Here is a 26,012-nt window from a genome sequence, read left to right as displayed (position 1 = left end):
GTTTTTAATTTCTACTTCTACCCTTCCTCTCCAAATTTTAGTTTACTGCTTTCTTTTAACACAGACTTAAAGGAAATAGAAATGTTTCCAATTGCAGAAACACCTAGGAAGGACTTAAGGCCAGATCCTCATGAATTTTAATTGCCAGAACTAGATAGATTATATTCATTGCAGCTTTCAGAATTGTCTTTTTTTTTCTTTTTCTTTAATTTGAGCATGTAGGTAACAGTGCTTATTTTCCTGGCAGCTTTTGCTTTAATATTCCCTATTCTGTATTAGTCTCACCAGCCTGCCCCAGGCCTTGGTTAAATGTACTGTTTGGATGGTTTAGCTTCTAAAATGTAGTCATTTTCTTTCCTAATTTAGCTAAGTAGTTTTTGGTTCCTTTCCCCAAATTCCATGATTCTGTGGTTAATTTAAAAGTATATTATGGGGGCTTCCCTGGTGGCGCAGTGGTTGAGAATCTGCCTGCTAATGCAGGGGACACGGGTTCGAGCCCTGGTCTGGGAGGATCCCACATGCCGTGGAGCAACTGGGCCCGTGAGCCACAACTGCTGAGCCTGCGCGTCTGGAGCCTGTGCTCCGCAACAAGAGAGGCCGCGATAGTGAGAGGCCCGCGCAGCGCGATGAAGAGTGGCCCCCGCTTGCCGCAACTAGAGGAGGCCCTTGCACAGAAACGAAGACCCAACAAAGCCAAAAATAATAAATTAAAAAAAAAAAAAAAACTTTAAAAAAAAAAAATTTAAAAGTATATTATGGTATGTTCTTGGACTGGAAGAATCAATATTGTGAAAATGACTATACTACCCAAAGCAATCTACAGATTCAATGCTATCCCTATCAAATTACCAATGGCATTTTTTACGGAACTAGAACAAGAAATCTTAAAATTTGTATGGAGACACAAAAGACTCCGAATAGCCAAAGTGGTCTTGAGGGAAAAAAACAGAGCTGGAGGAATCAGACTCCCTGACTTCAGACTATACTATAAAGCTACAGTAATCAAGACAATATGGTACTGGCCCAAAAACAGAAACATAGATCAATGGAACAAGATAGAAAGCCCAGAGATAAGCCCACACACCTATGGTCAACTAATCTACGACAAAGGAGGCAAGGACATACAATGGAGAAAAGAAAGTCTCTTCAATAAGTGGTGCTGGGAAAACTGGACAGGTACATGTAAAAGTATGAAATTAGAATACTCCCTAACACCATACACAAAAATAAACTCAAAATGGATTAGAGACCTAAATGTAAGACCAGACACTATAAAACTCTTAGAGGAAAACATAGGAAGAACACTCTTTGACATAAATCACAGCAAGATCCATTTCCTAGAGAAATGGAAATAAAAACAAAAATAAACAAATGGGACCTAATGAAACTTCAAAGCTTTTGCACAGCAAAGGAAACCATCAACAAGACGAAAAGACAGCCCTCAGAATGGGAGAAAATATTTGCAAACAAATCAACGAACAAAGGATTAATCTCCAAAATATATAAACAGCTCATGGAGCTCAATATGAAAAAAACAAACAACCCAATCCAAAAATGGGCAGAAGACCTAAATAGACATTTCTCCAAAGAAGACATACAGATGGCCAAGAAGCACATGAAAAGCTGCTCAACATCACTAATTATTAGAGAAATACAAATCAAAACTACAATGAGGTATCACCTCACACCAGTTAGAATGGGCATCATCAGAAAATCTACAAACAACAAATGCTGGAGAGGGTGTGGAGAAAAGGGAACCCTCTTGCACTGTTGGTGGGAATGTAAATTGATACAGCCACTATGGAGAACAGTATGGAGGTTCCTTAAAAAACTAAACATAGAATTACCGTGTGATCCAGCAATCCCACTACTGGGCATATACCCAGAGAAAACCATAATTCAAAAAGACACATGCACCCCGGTGTTCATTGCAGCACTATTTACAATATAGCCAGGTCATGGAAGCAACCTAAATGCCCATCGACAGATGAATGGATAAGGAAGATGTGGTACATATATACAATGGCATATTACTCAGCCATAAAAAAGAGCGAAATTGGGTTATTTGTTGAGACGTGGATGGATCTAGAGACTGTCATACAGAGTGAAGTAAGTCAGAAAGAGAAAAACAAATATCGTATATTAACGCACATATGTGGAACCTAGAAAAATGGTACAGATGAACTGGTTTGCAGGGCAGAAATTGAGACACAGATGTAGAGAACAAACGTATGGACACCAAGGGGGGGCAGCGGTGGGGGGTGGGGATGGTGGTGTGATGAATTGGGCGATTGGGATTGACATGTATACACTGATGTGTATAAAATGGATGACTAATAAGAACCTGCTGTATAAAATATATATATATGTATTATTCAAGTCATCCAGTGAAAATAAATAAATAAATAATTTTTTTAAAGAAAGTATATTATGGTGTTTGATCAGATGAAGTCATGTGAAGTGACAACTGAAGTTACTTTTGTGATTTTCTTGGGATTTTGAAAGCCAGTAAGCTCATGTGCTGAGCTGCTTGCTACCAGGAGCTTTTTGGCAGATGAAAGTGGATTCTGTTTAAAATTTAGTTTACCTAATTGTACCATTTATAATTTTTAAAAGTCATGTAATATGATATAGAGAATGCAGTTAAACAGTTTTAGGGGTGAATCTATTTAAGTGACTCAACAGGTAGCATTTTTATTAAGTACATTAGGCTTCAAGCCTCACTTCTTATAGTAAACTATTTGGAACCATTCCTGAGATTATTCACTAATGGCTGACAGTTGAAATATCATTGATTCTTCCTGCTGCTAGAGACTTCTGTAGTCATTTTAATCATAGACTGTTAGAACTGTGTTAGGTAGTTATCTGCACCCATGGACCTTGGAGTCTAGTGGTGATTTATCAGATGACTATAGTAATCTTTGAACTGATAGGGACTGGTTCCAATAGTTCAAGCAGAAAGGTGGGGTGAGATAAGACATTACTGAGGCTGTAGTAAACAAAAGAGCATTTTTGAGTAGGTCTCAAAATGATTGGATCAAAGATTGTATGTATAGGGTGAAGATTTTGGTGTATGAAGGTGAGAGATGAGGTTGCAAACCACTGTAGATTTATGAAGAGCCTTCACTGCTGTGCTTTGCTTATATTGGAGAAGCATCAGAGGCTTTATGTAGGGCAATGTAAAAAAATAACTTAGGAAGCAGTGAGGTAAAGGAAATCAGGGAGACTTGATGTGATGTTAGCACAAGCAAGAAATGCAAGCAGTGGGTAAGAGCTTGAACTAGGGCAGTGACTGCAAATGCTAAAGAGAGATGGACTCGGGGTACTTCAGAGGTAAATGATCTGGGGCTTGACATTTGAATGGAATGAAAGAATGTTGTAGATGTTCAATAAAAGTTTGTGGATATTTTGGTGTGTTTTAATATATAATTGAAACTAAATCAGAATATCTTGTATTTACCCTTGAAATACCCTATTCTTTTTCCATAGAAATAGGCATTTTAAGAAATAAAAACATGAAAAATAAATTATAATGCAAAGTAGTCTACCTAACTTAACAACATTATTTGCTTCATGTTTTATAACAATATTCTAGACTCGTTTATATCTTACTTAGTTTATATTCCATAAATGATTAAGATTTTTAAAAAATGACAGTAACTATATTTAACAAAAATTTTAACCAAGTTTCCCAATGAAAAGAAAATTTTTGAGGGGTAAAAAGAAAAAAAAATACTGATGCATTTCTAGAATTTCAAAATACATTAAAAAGAGGACTATTACAAGCTTCCTTAATTTTTCCATAATGAATATTTTTTACAGTAGGAACAGAAGTTTTTACCTGCTGAATTTATACTCATTTCTAGTCTGTTCAAACTCAGGGTGAATAGAACGTATCTTAACACCTATAGATATATTAAATGGTTGGGATCAGAAAAGGTTTTGATGTGTGAAAATTTAGTTGTATCTCAAGATACTTTAATGAAGTATAAATAGAAAAACTGAGAATGTTTGGCATATGTCCAATCTCAGGGTGGCATTTACCTTGCTATAAATGGAGAGATGGTTGATGTCTCTAGAAAAAAATGTCATTCAAACTGATGAAGTAGACAGATGAATGGGTGGTAGGGGGAGTTGCTCTATGTAAAATTCTTTTAAAAAACTGAAGATCTGCATTAATGTGGATTGCTTTGGTATATGCTAAAGCTTATTAAAAGACCCAATGGTTTAGATGACAAGAAGGCTATTCTGGAGATGGCTAAACTCAGCTTGATTTTAGTTAGAATTTTTAAGATGCCTTTCAATAGGTATTAATTATGGAGGCAGCTCTCATTATCTTTGCTAACATGAGGTAATCAGTGGAAACATAATTCAAAATAGGGGATATTGTAATAGTTTTGACATTGAGATATATTTACCTCTTGCAATTTGAATATGGATGATGATCTTCAGAGGGGAATTTCATTTAAACAAAATAAGAAGATTCCTCTGTGAGGAGTAAAGAAAAAAGGTATGTTGTTTGCTTGAGAAATTTGATCAAGAATTTCCTTCCCATAGTTTCTCATTTTTTAATCATAGTGAGAAATTATTAGGGGAAAATAAGCAGAAGAGAATTTTCAAGGGATTAGTGAATTTTGGATATCAAAACTGGGGGACTCAGTTTCCATACTGATAATTATTTTTCATGTTTCTCTTTCCAATGTCCAGTCATCTCTCAAACAAAATAGAAGTATCTTTTAACCAGTTAATTGATAACTTTGCTTTTTTCTTTGATTCCTAGAGAAATGGGAGGTATATTACAACTATTTTTTTTACGTTTAGATAATAATTATGATACTTGGAAGTGCCAGATTTATTAGACTTTTAAGTGTAAGCTTATACTTAGAATTGTTTTGACACAAATGTTGAATCAGTTCGTTATTTAGTTGTATTTTTGTCATGATTTTGAGTTACATCACTGTATTCTTTTTCTTTAATTTGCTAGATACATACAAATCCATGCTTTTATCTGTCTTCTGAGAAGAGACAGCTCTTACCATTGAAGACAAATCTATGGCACTGGTTGAATCCTGGAGATAGTTTTTCTTTATTAGTTGACAAATACATTTTCCGTGTTTTGTCTACACATTCTGAAATGGAAATGGAATGCACTTTAAGGTAAGATTGCCTGATAAAATGCAATTAAGTAATGGTATCTGTAATCTAATTCCTCAGTCATCCACAAAAGCTTCAGTAGAAACCACTCTAGAATTCAACTATATTGGCGATAGGTCTTACATGGTGAGTGTGTGTGTTTTTCTACAAAACATTTGATTTTGGAAACTTATGCCTCAATAGTGATTGCTTCCATATGTTGTATCTTTTACCATTGCGTTTAGAATATATTTTGCATCTAACAATAACCAGGATAGTTAATTTGAAACTGACTACATTTTCTTAATCTTTTTTTTTAGTTTTTAAAATTTTCTTAAGGTATTAACCTCTGTTTTAGATTATACTTGTATAACTCTTATTTCTTATAAGAATAACAGAAAATATAGAATAGGGAAACGGAAGAAATGAGGTTACAATAAATAGCTGATATAAAATTGAAATTAATGCACTAGTTTTGTTGAGGCAGTCATTAGCAGGATTATTTGCCTTTGTTTTAGCTTTTAAATTATAGAATACTTAAACTGGACATATAGAAGTAGATGGACAGATTATATAGAGTGTGTTCTTTGATTGCACTGGTATTAAATTTAAACATCAATAAAAATACAATATCTAGGAAAATCTTCAAGTGTTTTGAAATTAAACAACACACACCTAGGTAACCTCTGGATCCAAGAGAAATCACAAGGGCAATTAGAAAACATTTTGACCAGAATAATACTGAAAACATAACAAAAACATTTGTGAAATATATCTAAAGTAGTCCTTTGAGGGAAATTTATATTAATTGCCTATATTAGAAGAGAAGAAAGAGGTAAAACTGATGCCCTTTGCTTCTATTTTAAGAAGATAGACAAACAGGAGTAAATTAATCCCAAAATAGACAGAAAAAAGGAAACAATAAGAAGAATAGGACTAGAAATCAATGAAATAGAACATAGACAGATAACAAAGAAGATCAACAAAGCCTAAAGTTAGTTTTCTGAAAAGACTAATAAAATTGATAAAATTGACAAGGCTTACCAAGAAAAAAAAGCTGGAAAACACAAATTATCAATATCAGGAATGGAAGAGGCAATATCACTACTGATCCTGCAGACCTTAAAAGAATAATAAAGAAATAATTATTTAAAACTTTATGCCAGTAAAACTGATAGCCTAAATGAATGGATGCATTCCTTGAAAAACGCAATTTACCAGAACTGATACAGGAAGAAATAGAAAATCTGATGAATCATATGTCCATTAAAGAAACTGAGTTCCCAATTTAAGAATTTCCTGGCAAGGAACTTCACTAGTGATTTATCTTAAACTTACAAGGTACAAATAATACCAATATTATACTTTTTTCTCCAAAATAGAAGAGAGTACACTTCCCCACTCATTTTATGAGGCTTCCATAATCCTGATACCAAAATCAGACAAGAATATTACAAGAAAAGTAAATACAAACCCACATTCCTCATAACAAAATATTTAGAAGTCAAAACAAGCAATGTGTGAAATAGATTTTAATACACTATGACCAAGTGAAATTTGTCTGAGAAATGCAAGGTGAATTTATCGTACATATTAAAAAAAACAATCAGTGAAATTCACTTAACAGATTAAAGAACTGTCATTCCAGTAGATGCCTAAAAACAATTGCGACAAAAATTTAATACCTGTTAAAAAAACCTTAGAGAAAACTAGGAAAAGAAGGAAATTTCCTTCCTATAAAAAAATACTTAATAGTGGGGTGTTGAAAAGTTCGCTCCCTACAGTTGGGAACAAAACAAAGATAGCCATTTGCACAACTTCTATTCCATGTTTACTGGAGGTCCTAGCCAGTCCAGTAAAGCAAGAAAAAGAAATAAAGTGCATCATACTGGAAAGAAAGAAGCAAAACTGTCTTTATTTGCAGATGACATGATTGTCTATTTAGAAAACCCTGAGGAAGCAAGGCACAAAACAATACCTACTGTATAGTTACATTTATATTATATTCTATTATAAGAAAACTAATTTATACTGACAGGGGGCCAAAATCCATCAATGTTTATTTCTGGCGGATTGACTAGGAAGGGGGGCCACAAGGGAACTTTTTGGGGGTGATGGATATATTCTCTGTCTTTTTAAAAATTATAGTTGATTTATAATATTATATTAGTTTCAGGTGTACAGCATAGTGATTCAGTATTTTTATAGATTATACTCCATTTAAAGTTATTACTGAGAGATGGCTGTAATTCCCTGTGCTGTACAGTATATCCTTTCGCTTATCCATTTTATTCACCGTAGTTTTTATATCTTAATCCCGTAACACTATCTTGCCCATCCTCCCTTCCCTCTCCCTACTGGTATCCACTAGTTTGTTTTCTATATCTGTGAGTCTCTTTCTGTTTTGCTATATACATTCATTTGTTGTATTTTTTAGATTCCACATATAAGTGATAATGTACAGTATTTGTCTTTCCCTGTCTGACTTATTTCACTAATGTAAAACTCTCTAGGTCCCTGCATATTGTTGCACATGGCAGAATTTTATTCTTTTTTATGGATGAGTAATATTCCATTGTGTGTGTGTGTGTGTGTGTGTACACGTCTGTGTATGTATGTGTGTGTGTGTGTGTGTGTGTATATATATATATATATATATATATATATATATATATATATATATATGTATGTATCTTTGTATAACAACAGGCCATTCATCTGTTGATGGACACTTGGGCTGCTTCCATATCTTTGCTGTTGTAAATAGCGCTGCTATGAACATCGGGGTGCATGTATCTTTTCGAATTAGTGTTTTTTTCTTGGATACGTAGCCAGGAGTGGAATTGCTGGATCATATGGTAGTTCTATTTTTAGTTTTTTGAGGAACCTCTGTAGTGTTTTCCATAGTGTCTGCACCAATTTATATTCTTAAACAGTGCACAAGGGTTCCCTTTTCTCTGCATCCTCACCAACACTTGTTATTTGTATGCTTTTTGATGATAGCCATTCTGACAGGTGTGAAGTGATATCTCATGGTGTTTTGATTTGCATTTCTCTAATAATTAGTGATGTTAAGCAACTTTTCATGTTCCTGGTAGTAATCTGTATGTTTTCTTTGGAAAAATGCCTATTTAAGTCTTCTGCCCTCGTTTTGATCGGGTTGTTTGGCACATGGCTACACGGAGTTGCAAGGAAATCTGGGCAATGTAATCTCCAGCTGGGTGGATAGCCATTGTTAAAGGTGCTTATAGATCAGTGCCATTACAACTTTGCTGTCTGTTATGCAAATAATGTCCACTTAGCCTCTGATGGTTAAATGCTAACCACCTGGCCTCTACAATTCTAGAATGCTGTCCTCTCCATTGATGCTAAAGAGCCTTGTTTTTGGCAGCCTCTCCTACCATCAACATTGACCTATAGAGGCAGTTACCATTGAGCTCTTCAGCACTGCCTCACTAGTGTGTACCTTATAGCTGAGTGTTCTGGGCCCTTCTGGGGAACATGGTCAGGTGGGGGATTCTCTAGTCTCATGTAATAAGTCCATTTTAGCATGCCCACCTCTTAGAGCCTATTGACCCCCTTTTCAATATCATGCCAGGGCATTCTCTGTTTCTACCATATTTACTGTAAACATATTCTTTTTCCAAGCATGAACAAGCCATTTCAACTGTATATTAGGACTGGCTCTAGATGTCCTTGCCAGTACCTTAAATCCTAGGTTGCAGGGCAGTGTTTTTTATCCAGTTTTATTCTGCATCCCCTGTTCTAGCATCTTCAAGATCTGTTCTTGGGCATGCTCTTCTGGTTTCTGTCAGTACATATTAGCCAGGACCTGTAGCTCTTTAGTAAATATTTGCTTTCCGGTTGAAGTAGGGACAGTACTTTTCTAGTCAGGTAATGATGAGTTGACCTTGGTTATTGGAATAGAAGCCACGAGGGGTGGGAGGGCAGGTCTTGAGGAAGGCAAGTATCATCATGACAGGTATACCATTAGGAGGCAGCTGCCTGGTCTCCAGACAAAGAAAGGCTACTATACTCTAGCAAGGGGGAATGAACCATGTCTTAGACTGTGGAAGTATTGAAATATATTTTAGACATTTTTTGATACTATTGGGATTCTCATATATTTTAGAACTAGCTCCATTTTGCAGTGTATACCTCATAAAAACACCGTTGTACTGTTGTATAAGATTTACATGTATGAACCTTTTAATCTTCACAACCATCTTTATAAGGAATAGGTACTGTTAAAATCCCTATATTACAGATTAGGAAACTGAGACACAGAAGGTTTGAGACTTGCCCAAGGTCTCATAGCTAATATGTGGCAGAGAATTCAAACACAAGCTGACTAGGACTATAGCTCTTACTGACTTCCCTGACTATACAAGAAAGCTTACTATAGCAGTCATTCTAATAGTGAAGACACTTGGGGAGTGGCTAAATAAATTTGGCATAGTTTTAAAATGGAGTGAAAGTGAATGAACTAGAGAGAGCTCCAGGTTAAAATGTGGATAAATCTCCATAATGTAATGTTGAGGAAAAAAACAAACAAAAAGGTTACAAATATATAAAGCATACACTGTTTGTATATAGATATATATTACATATTATACATGTGTATTATGGATTATTTGGATTACTTCATGAATAATATATATAATAATAATAATAAAATATATATATATGTGTATATATATACACAAGTAATGGATATATACATACAGTAAAAGTATTCACGTGTGAATAATAAAATCAGAATAATTTTCCTTCAAAGAAGGGATGAGAGGGAGAGGAACAAGATTTAGGCTGGACACAGGAAGCTTTGATTGTATTTATAATTAATCTGGAGCAAATATGACAAAATGCTTCTATGTGGGTGGTGGATACAGAAGTATTTATATTAATAGATAGGTAGATAGAATACATATATTATATCCTCTCTATATTTTTACATGTTGAAATATTTTTAAATTTGAATAAGAACAGAAAAGAAAACCTATGTGCTTTGTGTCAGTTGTAAGGACCCCTGATATCATTGTAAATTTTTTCTTCCAACCAGTTATGAATTTAAGAAAGAGATATGAACAACAAAACAACAGTACAAAAGCTTGTCATTTCTTTAGATTCTCACTTCACTCATGTCAACATGCTTTTCATGTAGTATTTAGATTCTGTATAATAAATCAGTCCCATTCATAACGAACTCAATGACAGCATATGGGTCTATACATATCAGCTCTAGTGTGTTCATTTTTCAGTCTTTTCTGTATATGTTTCTATGAAATTATTCTGTGAGAAGTACTAAAATCCATACTTTTTTGAGAAGTCAAAGTAAGAGAAAGCCAAAAAAAAGTTTTAGATTTTAGCTAATTAAATTTCGACGTATTTCATATAGAAGGACCAACATTAATTTTCCATTCCTATTGCTTCCCCAGTAGTGGGTGCTTAGCAGGCATTGGTTTCTTGAATACATGAATGAAATATTGTATAACATTTTCTTTATCTGAATTTCATTGCTGATAAGGAAGTGTAACATTCTCTCTCTAGAGGGATTATTTTCTTTAAAACACTGTTGAGGAAAGGAAAGTAAATCTTTTGTACCAAATTACTTTTTTCTTTCAAATTGTTAAAGTTCTTAATACTTAGATTCCATATAAATAGGTAATTTTAATCACTTTAATTTTGGACAGGACAAAACAATAAAATGTTGATGGAAATGCCATTGAATATGAAAGCGTGCATGTTGACAATTCATTTATAATTATTTTAAAACTTACTTTTAGATCCAGCTCATACATATTAGTAGTACATTTTGTATTAAAGACAAAATATATAACTTATATTTAAATATAACTTGGAATATATTTTTAAGAGTTAAGAATAACTTGGGGCTTCCCTGGTGGCGCAGTGGTTGAGAATCTGCCTGCCAATGCAGGGGACACGGGTTCGAGCCCTGGTCTGGGAAGATCCCACATGCCGCGGAACAGCTGGGCCCGTGACCCACAATTACTGAGCCTGCGCGTCTGGAGCCTGTGCTCCACAACAAGAGAGGCTGCGATAGTGAGAGGCCTGCGCACCACGATGAGGAGTGGCCCCCGCTTCCCACAACTAGAGAAAGCCCTTGCACAGAAACGAAGACCCAACACAGCCATTAATTAAATAATTAAATAATTAATTAATTAATTAAAAAAACCTAGCTGTTTAAAAAGAGTTAAGAGTAACTTAATTGCCAAAACAATCTTTAAAAAGAAGAAAAGAGTTGGAAGATTCACACTTCGTAATTTCAAAACCTGCTACAAAGCTACAGTAATCAAGACAGTGTAGTACTGGTGTGAAGAAAGACATGCAAGTCAGTGGAATACAGTTGAGGGTCCAGAAATAAACCCTTACACTATGGCCAATTAATTTTCGACAAGAGTGCTAAAACATTTAAATGGAGAAAAGAGTAGTCTTCTCAATAAGTGGTGCTGGGACAAATGCAAAAGAATGAAGTTAGACTCCTACCTCACAACATAGAAAAAATAAACTTAAAATGGACCAGAGACCTAATATAAGAGCTAAAACTATGAAATGCTTAGAAAAAAACACAAGTATAAATTTTTGTGACCTTGGATTAGGCAATGATTTCTTAGATATAACACCAAAAGCACAAGCAAACAAAATAGATAAATTGGACTTCATCAGAGTTAAAAACTTCTGTGCTTCTAAGGATACCATCAAGAAAGTGAAAAGACAACCCACAGAACGAGAGAAAACATTTGCAAGTCATATATCTGATAGGGGACTTCTATCTAGAATATGTAAAGAACTTTTACAACACAGTAATAAAAAGACAACCCAATTTCAAAATGCATACTAAATTTGAGTAGACATTTCTTCAGGGAAAATACCTGACTGGCCAATAAGCACATGAAAAGATGCTCAACATGAAATGCAAATCAGAGCCATAATGAGATACCATTTCACGTTCAGTAGGATAGCTATGGTAAAAAAGACATAACAAGTGTTGGTGAGGTTGTGGAGAGATTGGAACTCTTATGCTTTGGTAGTGGGTTGTAAAGTGTTACTGCCTCTTTGGAACACATTCTGGCAGTTCCTCAAAATTTTAAACGTAGAATTACATGTGACACAGCAATTCCACTACTAGGAATGTACCCAAAAGAATTGAAAACATCTGTATACAAACAACTTGTATGATTCCATCTATGTGAAGTGTCAGAAAATGTAAATCCCTAGAGACAGAAAGTAGATTAGCAGTTGCCGAGGCTGGAGAAGAGAATGGGAAGTGACTGCTGATGCATATGGGATTTCTTTTTGAGGTGATGAATATGTTCCAGAGTTAGATATTGGTGATCATTGTACAACTTTGGAATATACTAAAAACGACTGAATTTTATACTTTAACAGCACGAATTTCATGATTATGTGAATTATGTCTTGATAGCTGTTACCACAGAAAAGGGTAACTCATTTACCTTTGTTATATTGTATTTAGATTAAATTCCAGGTTTTTATTTTTATTTTTTAACAAATTCTGGTTACACTGTATTATAAATCTGTGATAGTTGATTGCTTGAGGAAGTATTTGAAGATAATACAAGAATATGTCCATATCACAGTGACAGTATTTATATTTAAATAAAAGTATAGTAGAATAATTTGCACTTTGACCTATTTGAAACTAAATGTTGGAATATTGTTCTGGGATAGGATTTTTGTTGTTGTTATATTTATTCTTGGTAAATATTAATAAAAATTCCCTATGGCTATAGGATGTGTGTGTATTAGTCTTGAGTGTATGCCAGAAGAGAAAAACTAGAAATGGAATGGATGATGTTACTTAATTTCTAACACTGTAAGTTGTGAAAAGCCATTGCATTTCTCTGGAGTGTTTCTTAATATTTTTCAAATTAAGAAAATTTAAGGGAAAAAATCAGAATTTGGAAGCACACCTGTGTGTTGTGAGTAAAATGGATTTGAATATTGTGATGGGAGTGCAATTTCATGCAATCATACATTTTCAACTCTTGAGTCCCCAGTGCCTTGCACAGTGTCTGACACACCCTAGGTATTTTGAAAATATTTATTGAATGAACAAAAACAGTGGTGTTGCAGGGAAATTTAGTCTAAGTAAGTTGTTCTCTTTTGACTGATTCTTGCCATGAATTCGAGTCTGCCTTTGAAGGAGGTTATTTCTATAAGATACACTAAAACAAATAAAACAAGCCATTAATTATTCTTTTCTCAGCTAGACAAATTTTTTAATGTTAGCGTTTACTGAGGAACATTTTACCAATAGTAAAATTCACCCCTTTAAATGTATAATTCAACGCACTTTGACAAATTTGTGTAGTCATGTAAGTACCACCACAGTGAGATATAGAACATTTTCATTTCCCCAGAAAATTCCCTCCTGCCTCTTTGTGGTCATTCCCCTCCCCCACCCACTGTTTCTGGCGACTTCTGATCCGATTTCTGTCCTTGTAGCTTTACCTCTTCAGAATGACATATGCATGGATTCATGCGAAATGTACTTTTTGTGTCTGGCTTCTTTCACTTAGCAAACTGCCTTTGAGATTCATCCAAGTTGTTGTACATATCATACTTTTTTCCTTTTTATTTCTGAGTGGTATTTCCATCTATATTTTCAAATTTTCAAAAAGATAAGTCTGTTGGATCATCTCTATGCATACGTAAAGAATAATGATCCAGAACTTTGGATGATCTTACCACACTTTGCAGCAAGTAGGAGGTAATTGGTTCTGCTAGTATGTTCCACATGTGACCATGGATGCTCCTGTGTCGGACTACAAGTTTGGGGAGATTTCACAAGTGGCTGCACTGGCCAGGACCCCAGTAGCAGCTGTGTGTGAACTTGACCTCAGGATTTTATTTCTTTTTTCTTCAAGAGCCTAACTAGCTTAGCTGATGTTCTTACAGTTTGCATTTTCTTTTTGGATACTTGGAGGCGATCTTAACTTTTATGGACAATCTGAACAAATACTATATAGTAAGTAAATAACTCTTAAGCCTTCATAGAGATGGCCACTGCCCATCTTATAAATAGCTGTGGTTTCTAGGCCCATGTTTTGGAAAGATTACTGTATTTTATGGTGATAGAGTGAGCAGAAGATGAAGAACATATTCTAGTCTATGTATTTTATTGTAGCATACTATAATTAGCTTTTTTGTCTTCCTAAGTCTGAGAAAAGTAGCCTAACCCATTAGTTAGACGTACTTGGGAGAATCACATAATGGCATGATAGCAATAGAAATGTTTTAAATTTAAGTGATTAATAAATGAATTTCAATTGTATTTCATAGAAACAGTCAAATACTTGATGAAGATGATATATTGAATGAAACACCAAAATCTTCCTCGATTGATTTGCCTGATGAGACACCTGGTGCCCCACAGCTGGAAAGAAGCACAGAAATAGGAAAGACCCAGACTGCTGCAAATAGTGTGGTAAGAAATTTAAGATCTCATCCATTTATAACATGTTCCTTAAGGAAAGAAAAGACAACTGGTATTAGACATATCATGACAAAATTTCTAGCATTGATCTGCTTTTGCTGTTTTTAAGTTAAGCTCTAGAGAATATCACACTAGACCAACACTTCAACTAATAGCGATATTGAATTTCTTTCTTTGAGAACTTTGACCAACTCAGTCCACAGTTGCAGATGGATTTTTTTAATGGTAGTTTTCTGCAAAGTAAATAATTTTTATGGTTTTATTAAGGATGCAGGATTATTTTTAGCAATTAATATATAGGTGCCTTTTTAGTCTTTCCTAGATGAAAGTAGAGACTTGAGTAAGCAACAGCCAAACCCTTCCCAGAGGAAAAGAATCCTTCCAGCGTGGATGTTAACAGAAAATCTAAGTGATCAGAACCTTTCAGTACCAGTCATCAGTGGAGGTAGGTTTTGTTTCAAGAAAATATTTAACAGAATTTGAAAGTTTTTCTGAACAAATGAAGACAGAAATAGCAGTTATGTAAGTGTATAACTTAGCCTAACATTTCTTTAGATGTGTTCATGAAGTCTAATTTTAAACATAAACTATTTTATGCCATTTATCAAACACCATTCTGCTAATTATTATGATTATGATTATTTTTTTAGTGGCTTAAAACAGTACCCATTTATTAGCTCGCAGGGTTTTTTTTTAATAAATTTATTTATTTGTTTATTTATTTATTTATTTATGGCTGCATTGGGTCTTCGTTGCAGTGTGCGGGCTTCTCATTATGGTGGCTTCTCTTGTTGCAGAGTATGGGCTCTAGGCATGTGGGCTTCAGTAGTTGTGGCTCTTGGGCTCTAGAGCGCAGGCTCAGTAGTTGTGGCGCATGGGCTTAGTTGCTCGGTGGCATGTGGGATCTTCCCGGACCAAGGCTCGAACCCGTGTCCCCTGCATTGGCAGGCGGATTCTTAACCACTGCACCACCAGGGAAGCCCTAGCTCACAGTTTTAAAGATGAGGAGTCCGGGCAGATTCAACTGAGTTGTTTGTTGAGATTTTCACAAGAGAAATCCAGGTGTCTGTCAGGCTGGGTTCTGACCTGGGTGTCATGGGAGAATCCCCTTAGAAGATTATTCCAGTTGTGGAGAATTTGCTTCCTTGCAGTTGGAGGACTAAAGGACTTGTTTTCCTGCTGACTGTTGGCTGGAGCTCACTCTGCTCCTAGAGGGCATTTTTCTGTTCTTGCACTTCATTTTCAAGGCCAGCATAGCACAACAGACCTTTCTCCAGCTTTGCCATCTCTCTAATTTCCCCTCGGTGGCCAGCTGAGAAAACTCTCTGCTCTAAAGGATTTGTTGATTAGATCAAGCCCATGTACATAATCTCCCATTTAATTAACCCAAGGTAAACTGATTTGTAACCTTAAAAATAGGTGCAACATTGGAAGAGAAATACAAAGGATTTGTAGCATCATCTGACATATATGCAGAGGACCGAACTGAATTTCGTAGTTGAAGTTGTACTTATAGAAAAATAAAAAGTAAGCCTAAACATTATCTTACAGATCTTGAAGAAAGAAATATCTTAAACAAGAATTTTAGAAGCTTTCACGTTAGCAATTTTACCTGGTGAAACTAAGATCTGTTAGATAAATTTGAGGTATGACTTAAATCCTGAACAGAGGTGGATTAAATTTATATTTTACTTTGAGATCTGTTACAAAAGTCTCTTTTCTAGGAAAACATGGCATATCTACTCTAAACATCTCACCTAGATGACAATCTTTTGTTTAAATGAAAGAACTGGGAATAGTTACAATCTTTTTTTTTTTTTTTTTTAAACAAAGATTGTTATTAAGGGGACTTTTTCCAGTCTTCTAAGTAAATCTTACTGATTTCATTTACTAAAACATAACCTTTACCTTTAAAGTTGCTTCAGTTGAAGTGTTTCTTTCAAATTTACTCTGTCCAAAATATGAAAAGTCAGCTTTAGTGTCAAACTGTTATATACATTTTCATTTCTCCTTAGCTAAAGTAAGGTAAATTTTTGAACTGATGTTTATAATAGGGTTATATCTAAAATATTTATAATTTTTGGAAGTACAATATAAGACATAAGCATAAAGTCTATTATATAATCTGTAATCACAGGATGACATTTTTAAGAATAATTGTTTATGCCTGTGTCAGCCTTCTAATATTTTCTGTGAAACCCAAATATTCATATAAGATGTCTGTTATGCTTGTTTTGCATTTCATTGTATGTGGACCATGAAAATAGACTAATTTTTCCATTTTTATTACTCGGTCACTAATATTTGGGTTTATAAACTCAACGAGATATTTTACCTAAACATGTTCAATAGAAGTGTTTAATAAAAGTGTTTTTATTATTTTTTTAAATTGAATAAAAATGGATTGAAGTCAACATGTCTAATCTAGAAATTATCTATGACCACTCTGCAAATAATCCAATAAAATAATAAAATAGTATTAGTAGTTAAAAAAAAAAATAGGTGCAACATTTATTTTGCCATATAACCTAACATAATCCTAGGCATGATATCTCATTTTATTCACAGTCCTGGGGATTAGGGCAGGAAATCTCGGGGAGGGTTCATTTCAGAATCCTGCCAACCACAGTAATGTCTGTACTTGTCCACTCTCTTAATACATCATCATTTAAGAATTATCTTATTATTGAACATTTATTCACTGTCCCAAATTGCAGTGTCATTAATAAGTGCAATTAAAAACTGAGTATCTTAGAAGTATACTCTTATTATTACTATGGTATAAATTGTAGAAAGGAAATTAGTTGATCAGAAAGTGTAAATATTAAAGGATCATGATATATGTTGCTAAAGCACTCCCTTTATACTACAGTGGAAAAAAAAACTTTCGAAAAATTGTTTCCTGGTCAACTCTAGGTTTCACCCATTACAATATGTGCCATTTATATATGTAAAAAAATAGAAAAATACTATTCATTTTACTACTGAAAGCAATACAGACGACTTATTCAAGTAGCTTTTCAAACAGACCTGTTGGGGTCATGTCTAAGGTAAAAGACAAGCACAGTAAGAGTGTTTAAAATTAATTTAATTAAACAAAAAACTACCGGCACACAATCATATGTGCTGAAGGAGTCAAAGAAGATGAGACCAGTGTCCTAGCATAGTTCACTGTCATAGCAGATACCACAATGCTTTATGTCATCTGCTGGGTATTCCCATTGATTCAAGATTATTAAAATGTTTGCTACATTGTATTATTCAGTCTGCGTTTTATTTGCAACTTTTCAGTCATCTCAGGTTTAGTTTCTATTGGCTGCTTGTTTTCCTTTATATGGGTCACATTTTCTTGTTTATGCTATTGGATGTTATGAATGACAAGAGTATAGAGACTTTGATTTTGTATCCCTCTGAATAAATATTTTTATTCTAATAGGCAATTAACTGGGCCTAATAGGAAATTTACTTCCTGTTTTCTTAATGGGCATTTAATTCAGGCCCTAAACTCTGTTTCCTCCGTGTGGTCAGCAGCTGCAGTCTCTGCGCATGTAGTTTAGCAACCAGCCAGGGATATGGGTCAGTTTTACATGTAGATTTTGGTTCTTGGCTCTCTATGCCTTTCTTCCTTCTGGAATTCTGTCTTTAACTTTCTACCTACTCTGTTAGCCTCAAACTAAGCCCTCTGACCACTTAAGCCAGTAAGGCTGCAGCTTTCTGTCACCTGCGAATTGGGGGATGCCCTCAGGAAAAAAGCCACAAATTGATAAACCTCACAGACTGTAGTTAAGTTTTCAAGGTCAGACTCTTCATTTCTGCCTTTTTGGTTACTCTCTAGTGCCTTCAAATAGTTTTTTTAAAAAAAATACTTTGTCTAAAATTTGTAATGGTTTTGTTTGGGCTGATCAGTTCAGTCAATCTGCCTTTTTACCTTGAGCATTGTCTTTTATAAATTAACAGCACAATTGACAGCACAATTAACAGCACAATATATGTTAGTTGAATGTTCCGACTCTTACTGTTTCTCGTGTTCAGCATAATGGTCATAGAAGTCTTCTAAAGTTTTTGATCAAATATGTTGTATACAGAATATTCCTTATTTAATGCTAATTTAGATTGTAGTAGGATCAGAGTGATCTTGTGGCAGAAATAGCTTATATATCATGTGGTGAGGGAGATGTGATTTAATCTAGAGAATTTTCATATTTAAATCTAAGATTTCGTGCTAAGTGTTTTATTCCAGGACAGTGTCTTTCAATCCCCCACCCCCCATCATTACATGTATAATATATTTTTATCAGTAACATTTCTCATTAAGTGTGGTTCTTCTCAGTTTGCAGGAAGGGAATGGGGATGGTAGTGGAGAGGGGGCAGCACTTTCCCTCAGTAGAACCTTTTCTCTGATATAGAAAGAATATTATTTGACCAAAAATTGGACCAGTGTGAACTGCCTCCTTGCAAACAAGTTCTTTTCTTTCAGAGTTATTTTGTACTGTATCTGCTTCTGTACTACCATTATTACATGACTTATAATCGTCTAAAATATATTTGCTTCAAATTATAAATTTGAAGCAAATATCCATTAATTTTCACTTGATAAATGCACCATATAAAATAAGAAGCACTTTTTTGGGCACCTCACCTTGAAAATACAAATGAGAGTAATTTGACATTGATTTGGACAGGAATATTATATAGCACATAATATACTTAAAATGCTAAAGCTTCAAAATAAGATAAAAAAGTCTATGCATTCAGGCATGTCTTATAAATTCAGACTTTGGGGGAATACCTACAGAAACAAAGTTAGGTTACTTAACTCCTTTAAAGACAGAAAGATTTAGAAGTAAAGGACAGTTTAGTACTTGAATCCAGCTAATTAAAGGTTGGAATAGTTTGACTTTTTCTGCTGTGTAGTTTTTATTATTGTTATTGTTCTGTTTGTTTAAGTAATATATCATCCAGGTCAATAGACCAATGCTAATGATTTTGAAAAATCAATTTGCAAGATGCATTTTAGGCTCATTTAAATGTAGGACGCTTTCTTACGTCTTTTGCAGCTTTAGTACTCTATTGTGTTCATTGATCTTTATTTAGACTGTCTGAAACCATCTTGATATTTTGGAACCATCTGTGACATTAATTACAGGACAAGTAATAATGTTAATTGTTGTTAACTAACTTATCTAAGATCATAATAAATGCCAGAGCTATAATTGAGACCTAGTTCTGTCTGACTCTAAAGCCCATGCTCTGAACCATATCACTATATCTGCATGGCCACCTAAATTTACCCTCTGTATGCTTTGGGGGTTTTGTTTTGTTTTGTTTTTGCTTTTTATTTTATTAATATGCCCTTGCATTCTCTCCTGGATCTTTTCTCAGTTTAACTGTTAGTTTAATTCTTATATGTACATGGATGTTTGCTGTGATCAGGCTATCCTTTCTGTTTTTCAGCCAGTATACTTCTAATTTATTTACTTTTCTGGGTCCCCAGGTACTAGCCCTTAGATGTTATCATGAGTTTCTCAGGCCTGGGCTAAAATTTTTCCATGTCCCTTAGTGATTGGTAAGTGAATATAAATATTTGGGCAAAGGGTATCAGAGCCTCCCCTCTCTGCTTCCATTTGCTTCCTCAGCCTTCTAGACCCCAGGACAAGTTAGAACTCCTAGGGTATGACACTCTTGCTAGATTGAAAAGGGAGCTTTTATATTTTCACTGGTTATCATGCTACCCTTTAGTATTCTTCTTTCCCCATCTTCTAACCCTCCAACATGGAGTTATGAAAAGTGGCACATGCTGATAAAGGTTGAAGTAGTAAGCAGTCCCCAAACCATTTAGTTTACACTTAATTTTGTACTCTGAATATTTTCTGTATGACAACTCAATGCAGATTATAAATATTTAACTGACATTGTTTAATTTGATTATGGTTCAGTTTACTTAAAGCTCTAGTTATTCTTTACATTTACTTTATTTTAAGCATCCTTGTTAAATGATCTAATTAATTCTAATCGTTTTTTAGCCTCTTGGATTTTCTAGCTGTATAGTCATATCTACAGAATTATGAAAATTTTGGCTCTTCTGATCTATTTACTGCTTTTAAAAACATTTCTTATTTCATAAGTTAGATCCTATAAATTTTAAATAAAAATGGATAAAATTGGCATCTGTATTCCTTATTTTAACGGTAATTCTGTTAGTATTTCAGCATTTAATATGATTGGTATTTGATTCTGATACTCATCATGTTTAGGGTGATTGACTGACTCCTTCAGGAATAACTGTTGAATTCTTTGAAAAAAATTTTTGGTATAGAAACAGTCCTGCATTTTCATATGATAATGTAATTAATGATGTTGGTAGATTTCCTAATGCTGTACCATGCTTGTGTTCCTGGAATAAGTTAATTTTATTGTGGTGACTTATTATTTTTATGCTGTGCTAGATTTGCTGATATTTAGTTTAGGACGTTTGTATCTATATTCATAAGTGTGGTTAGTATTTTTCTCCATTTGTGCCATCCATGTCAGATTTTGACATTAGAGCTATGTCAGCATTGTATAAAGTGCATTAGGAGGTTTTTTATATATGCTCAAGGACAGTTTGAATAACAGAAATATCCATTTCTTTATAGGACTTTCCTTTATCACAGTCTGGGCTGGTGCCTACTTTTAGTAGTTGATAGTTCTGGCATAGGAATAGCTAAGTTAGACCAGTAAAAAAGAATGAAACACCCCAAAGCAGATTAGAATAACACACATTTAATATGTAAGAAATTATCAGTTCAAATTGATGGGGAAAGGATGCATCATTATTAAATACGATGTTGGGAGAATTAGCTTTCCATTTGGAAGAAATAATAATAGAGCACTCACTGCTCATGCCATATTCATAAATAAATTTCTATTGAATTAATAACCAATCTAAAAATTGAAACTATTAAGGCATTTGAAGAAAATATGGGGAAATATTTTTTATTACTTCTGGGAGACTTTATTAAGATGGTGGGGAGCCTGGAACCATAAGGGAAAATTTGGCAGATCTATTTAGATTAAAGGTAAAAAAAACATTTTAATGCAAAAGACACTGTAAACAAAGTCAGAGGCAAATAGCAGACTGACAAAAAATATACTGGGAGATATTATCTGTCACAGTTATAAAATAGATAGAAGGTTTTTAATAATTGTCTACTTAGTAACACAAAAGAAAGAACTTGGTAGAAATTTTGGGCATTTTATATGCTGTACTACAGAAGAATAAATACAAACAGCCAATAAATATATGACTACTATCAGATAGGGAAATGTAAATTAAAACAACCAGATACCAGTTTCTGTTTATTAAGCTCATCAAAATCTAAGCAATTGATAATATTCAGTACTGACCAAAATGGGTATCAGCAGACATGGTTGGTGGAAGTATAAGTTGGTATAGCCTTTTAAAGTTATTTAGAGACATTAAATAGAGATATTTGCCAGTATCTCTTAAATCTTTAAGTGTGTAACACATTTTGGTCCAGAAATTCCAATTCTAGGTATTTATCCCAGAGAAATAATAGCGTGTATACTTTTAGCCCTGTATATATTTATTATGTATTTGTAAATATATTTGCTTATACTTAGGAAAAAGTTGAGAAGGATACGCATCAAATTGTTACTATAACTGTTAGGAGTGGTTTCTTTGGAGGATAAAATTGGATGGTTGTGATTTTAATGACATATGTGCATATAGTTGAGCTAGCATTCATATAGTATTAGGGTAACTGCTCATGTAAGTAAATGCAGTTAGTAATTGTTTAAAATAAACTGATTTGTTCAATAGCTAATTTCTTTTATATTTCTAACATTTAAGTATACCTATCCTGGATTTAGAAAAATATTTTATATGCCAGATATAAAGATTGTTATGAGCCAGTTAACTTATATATTTTATATACGCTTTGTGAAGAGCATTTTAACAATATCAAAATGACTTCTTCCTATGCAAAAAAAAAAATGAGCTCTGGTCCCTAGAAGGAATATTTGTAGTATATCATTTGGAATTTTAAAGAATTGAATATTTAAAAAAAATATATATTTAATTTTAGAATTTTATATACATCTGTGACACTTGGGAATGTGGTGAACTGTCATTTGTGGAAAAGCTGTGCCTTATTTAATATACAGTTTTTTAGTTCCTAGCATAGTAAACAGTATCATAGTTGATTATTTCCCTTGGTTTCACTAATTCATAACTGTTGTAATATTTGGTCATTTGCTTCACCAGACTGTATAGTCAGTTCTATTTAGTCCCATTTCTGCCAGTTTCTAAAATGATGTGAAATGTTCCCTAATTTAGATTCAAAACAAAGATTTAAATAATTGAAGCTGAGTTTAGTTATTAGATAGTTTTTTCATAAGTTTCCTTTGATAAATACATTACTTTTATGTTGGTTCAGTGATTTTCCTGTTCAATAATATGGCCAGTATTCTATTAGTATTTCTTTTCTGAATTTAATGAGGGTGTGTTATTTCAGAGCATTTGAATATCCTTTAGAACAGCTCTGAGCAAACTACAGCCCATGAGCCAAATTCAGCCCACTGCCTGTTTCTGTAAAGAAAGTTTTATTGGAACATAGCCATACTCATCCATGTATGTATTGTCTATGGCTGGTTTCACACTACAAGGCAGAGTTGGGTAGTTGTGACAAATATTATATGGCTCACAGTGCTTAAAATATTTATTCTCTGGCTATTTACAGAAGTTTGCTAAACTTTGCTTTAGAACATTAAAATAGTGACTACAGATTGCCTTACATACCTGTATCCAGTCTCTCAAAGGATCTTTGGACAATTTCTGTTTATGCTAACAATTCAATTACTCAAACATATTCACTGAGTATCAATTTTGTGATAGGCATAGGTCTAGATACTAGAGACACAAAATGGGGAACAGTGAACAAGGCACAGAAAGTCTCTGCCCTCATGAAGTAGAGGAGAAAGACAACTAACCATGAAGATTTTCCTCTTAAAATAAGTAGATCTTTTTTCTTTTCTGATTAGACAATTCATGAATTTGTTAACAAAATATGATGCTGATTTAAGTTTCCCCACTACATTGAACCTTGAATAAGTATTATGGCAATGCAATGTCCATTGTTATTGAGACTTGTTTTCTTTAGCAGTGAAGTTTGTAGAGGTTGCTCTTCCTTTTCAGTTATTTTAGGTACTTAATCTGTATTTAAGGTAACTTAAGTTGTATTCCTCACTGTGGATGATAGAGGCAACTTTAAATGTACTTGCTCTTTTATCCTTTTTCTTTTTTCTTTCCTTCTGTCTTTTTTTTTTTGGTATGGATTATTGACATTTGAAGGTACAGGAGATAATTTTCTTCTTCTTTTTCTTTGTGTTTATGTACTTGTGTGTGATTAAGATAATAATGTAATCCAGGAAAGTGGAAAAGAAGGAATCTGCAAAGACAAAACCCAAGTAAGCATCACACAGCAGGGAAGAAAGCGATTAATTTCATCAGGAAGTACAGAAAGTATATCAGCAGAGCAAGACACAGGAAAAAAGTGCAAAAATGCTGACCAGGAAGAGTCTATCATTTCATCCAAGGTGATTTTTTAAAAATTCATAATTTGATTGTTTATTTTCTTCATCAGGTGTTCTAGTTAGGAATAATCATATGCTGTATATATCAAGGAAAAACCAAAAATGTTTTTTTTTTTTTTTTTTTCAAAAATGCTTTTTATATTGAGTTTATCAAGATAAAAACTAGCCCCAGTTTTTCTTTTGTTTGTTTTTGGTTTTTGGCTTACTGAAACTAATCTTTAATATAGCACTTGCAATGTAGAAAACAAAGCTACTTAATTTAGAAATTTTCAGACTGAAAAAAAGATGGAGAACACTTGGCTTTGGTCATAATTTGGTACCTCCATTTTGAAAATCTGGTTTCTTCTATTGGTCATTCTCAGACTGCCTGTAACTACCTTTTTCTTGATAAGTATGAAGAGAGGAACAACAAATGGGTAGTTCTTAACAGCCTGTTGCAGGATTACTTCTGGACTAACTTGCAGTATTTATAAATCTTTTCTTTCCTCTTTCAGTTTTTGCTAAGTCACTAGAATGGTTTGGCTGACTGAAGCATTCTTTGGTACTGGATACTCTAAGAAAATAAGGCCTATTTATTGGATGAATTTAAAAAGAGAGAGAGAAGGGGAAAAAAAGAGAGAGATGGCCCTAGGACAAAAAGATCAGGTATTCTTCCTTTCAGGAGTAGGGTGGCTTTAGATGACAGTTTTCATGATCCTTGTAGACCTGTGGCTAAGCTTTGTGGGTCCCCATCTATTTAGTCTCATTGAGAGCCATAGGAGTAGGACTGGTTTTAGAATAGCATGCACTGGATTGATGGAAATTCCAGCAGCTATCCCAGAGAGTCAGACCTTTTATAGTTCTCCCCTCACTCTTGCCTCCTCTCCCATTAGAGAAGATCCTGCTCCTCACTGGAAGATCCTTTCCTCAAGCTAGAGAAGTGGGGTATAATCACTAAGGGCTCAACTCCTTTGCTTACTTATGGAGTCAAGTTTAATAAATGAAAACAAAATGTATTCTGACTCATATATTGGCTATAAAGACTTATTAAGATCATCAATGCAGTTTGGGGTCTGCAGCCATGGATGAGCCACGTGCAAGTTCCTGCACAGCAAGGGAAGGAGAATGCTTTTAGAGAGGGGAAAAGGAAGTTGGGAGGGCTATAGTAAACAGAATCCATGGTTTTTCATTGGCTGAGTCCTCGCCAGGAAGGAAGAGGAGTCTTTCTTTTTCATGTTGTGCTCTGCTGTCATCACAGGGCATGAGAGCTCTGCCTTCTGGTCTCCCAACTCTATTTAATTGAGGTTTCTGTTTATTAATTTTTTACATTTTCCCCCTTTTGATCAAGATCTTTCTCTGAAGCACTACTGATCAAGTATCAGGTTTTCTGGTTTCAGTGGCTTTTTGTCCCTTAATGCGAGGAGGGGCCTTTGCTGGGTGTGGTGTCTCACATTGGAGAGAAAGTACAGGTTGGAAACCTATTGAAGTCACATTCAAGTATCAAGGAGAGGTAGGAGGAAGAACTTTCAGGCACTTTTAATCTAAAGTCTCTATGTTATCAAGATCATAGAGATTGGAGAGCATCTGAAGTGTTATGTCATCATCAAAGGTTTGGCAGACAAGCTTCCAACAGGCCTGGTCTGGATATCTTGGGAAAGCCGTCTCATCAGATGCGGCTTCAATTATGGGAAATCTTTACCTTCAGGTCATCAGATGATGTGCAGGGCCAGTCAGGGTTCGGTGCAGTTTTTAGGTGTGTCACATGAATCCAAGAGTCCACTCCTTGGAGTTTGGTGGCACAAGGGCTGGTTAGCAGTACCTGATA

General features: G+C 34.3%; 1 protein-coding gene across 3 annotated transcripts in view; it reads left to right on the top strand.

The window, feature by feature from the left end:
- The window catches only part of APLF (aprataxin and PNKP like factor), a 100,456-nt gene that overhangs the window by 26,616 nt on the left and 47,828 nt on the right, over positions 1-26,012 (top strand). For all 3 annotated transcript variants that reach the window (XM_059942547.1, XM_059942549.1, XM_059942548.1), the window contains exons 3-6: positions 4,985-5,157; positions 14,461-14,605; positions 14,927-15,059; positions 24,027-24,211. In XM_059942547.1, coding sequence (XP_059798530.1) covers positions 4,985-5,157; positions 14,461-14,605; positions 14,927-15,059; positions 24,027-24,211 — 636 coding nt within the window. The remainder of the gene's footprint in view (positions 1-4,984; positions 5,158-14,460; positions 14,606-14,926; positions 15,060-24,026; positions 24,212-26,012) is intronic.

The sequence above is a fragment of the Balaenoptera ricei genome, chromosome 13, assembly GCF_028023285.1.
Source record: "Balaenoptera ricei isolate mBalRic1 chromosome 13, mBalRic1.hap2, whole genome shotgun sequence".
Classification (NCBI taxonomy): Eukaryota; Metazoa; Chordata; class Mammalia; order Artiodactyla; family Balaenopteridae; genus Balaenoptera; species Balaenoptera ricei.
Note: the sequence above shows the minus strand (reverse complement) of the source record. Positions and strands in the feature narration are given on the sequence as shown.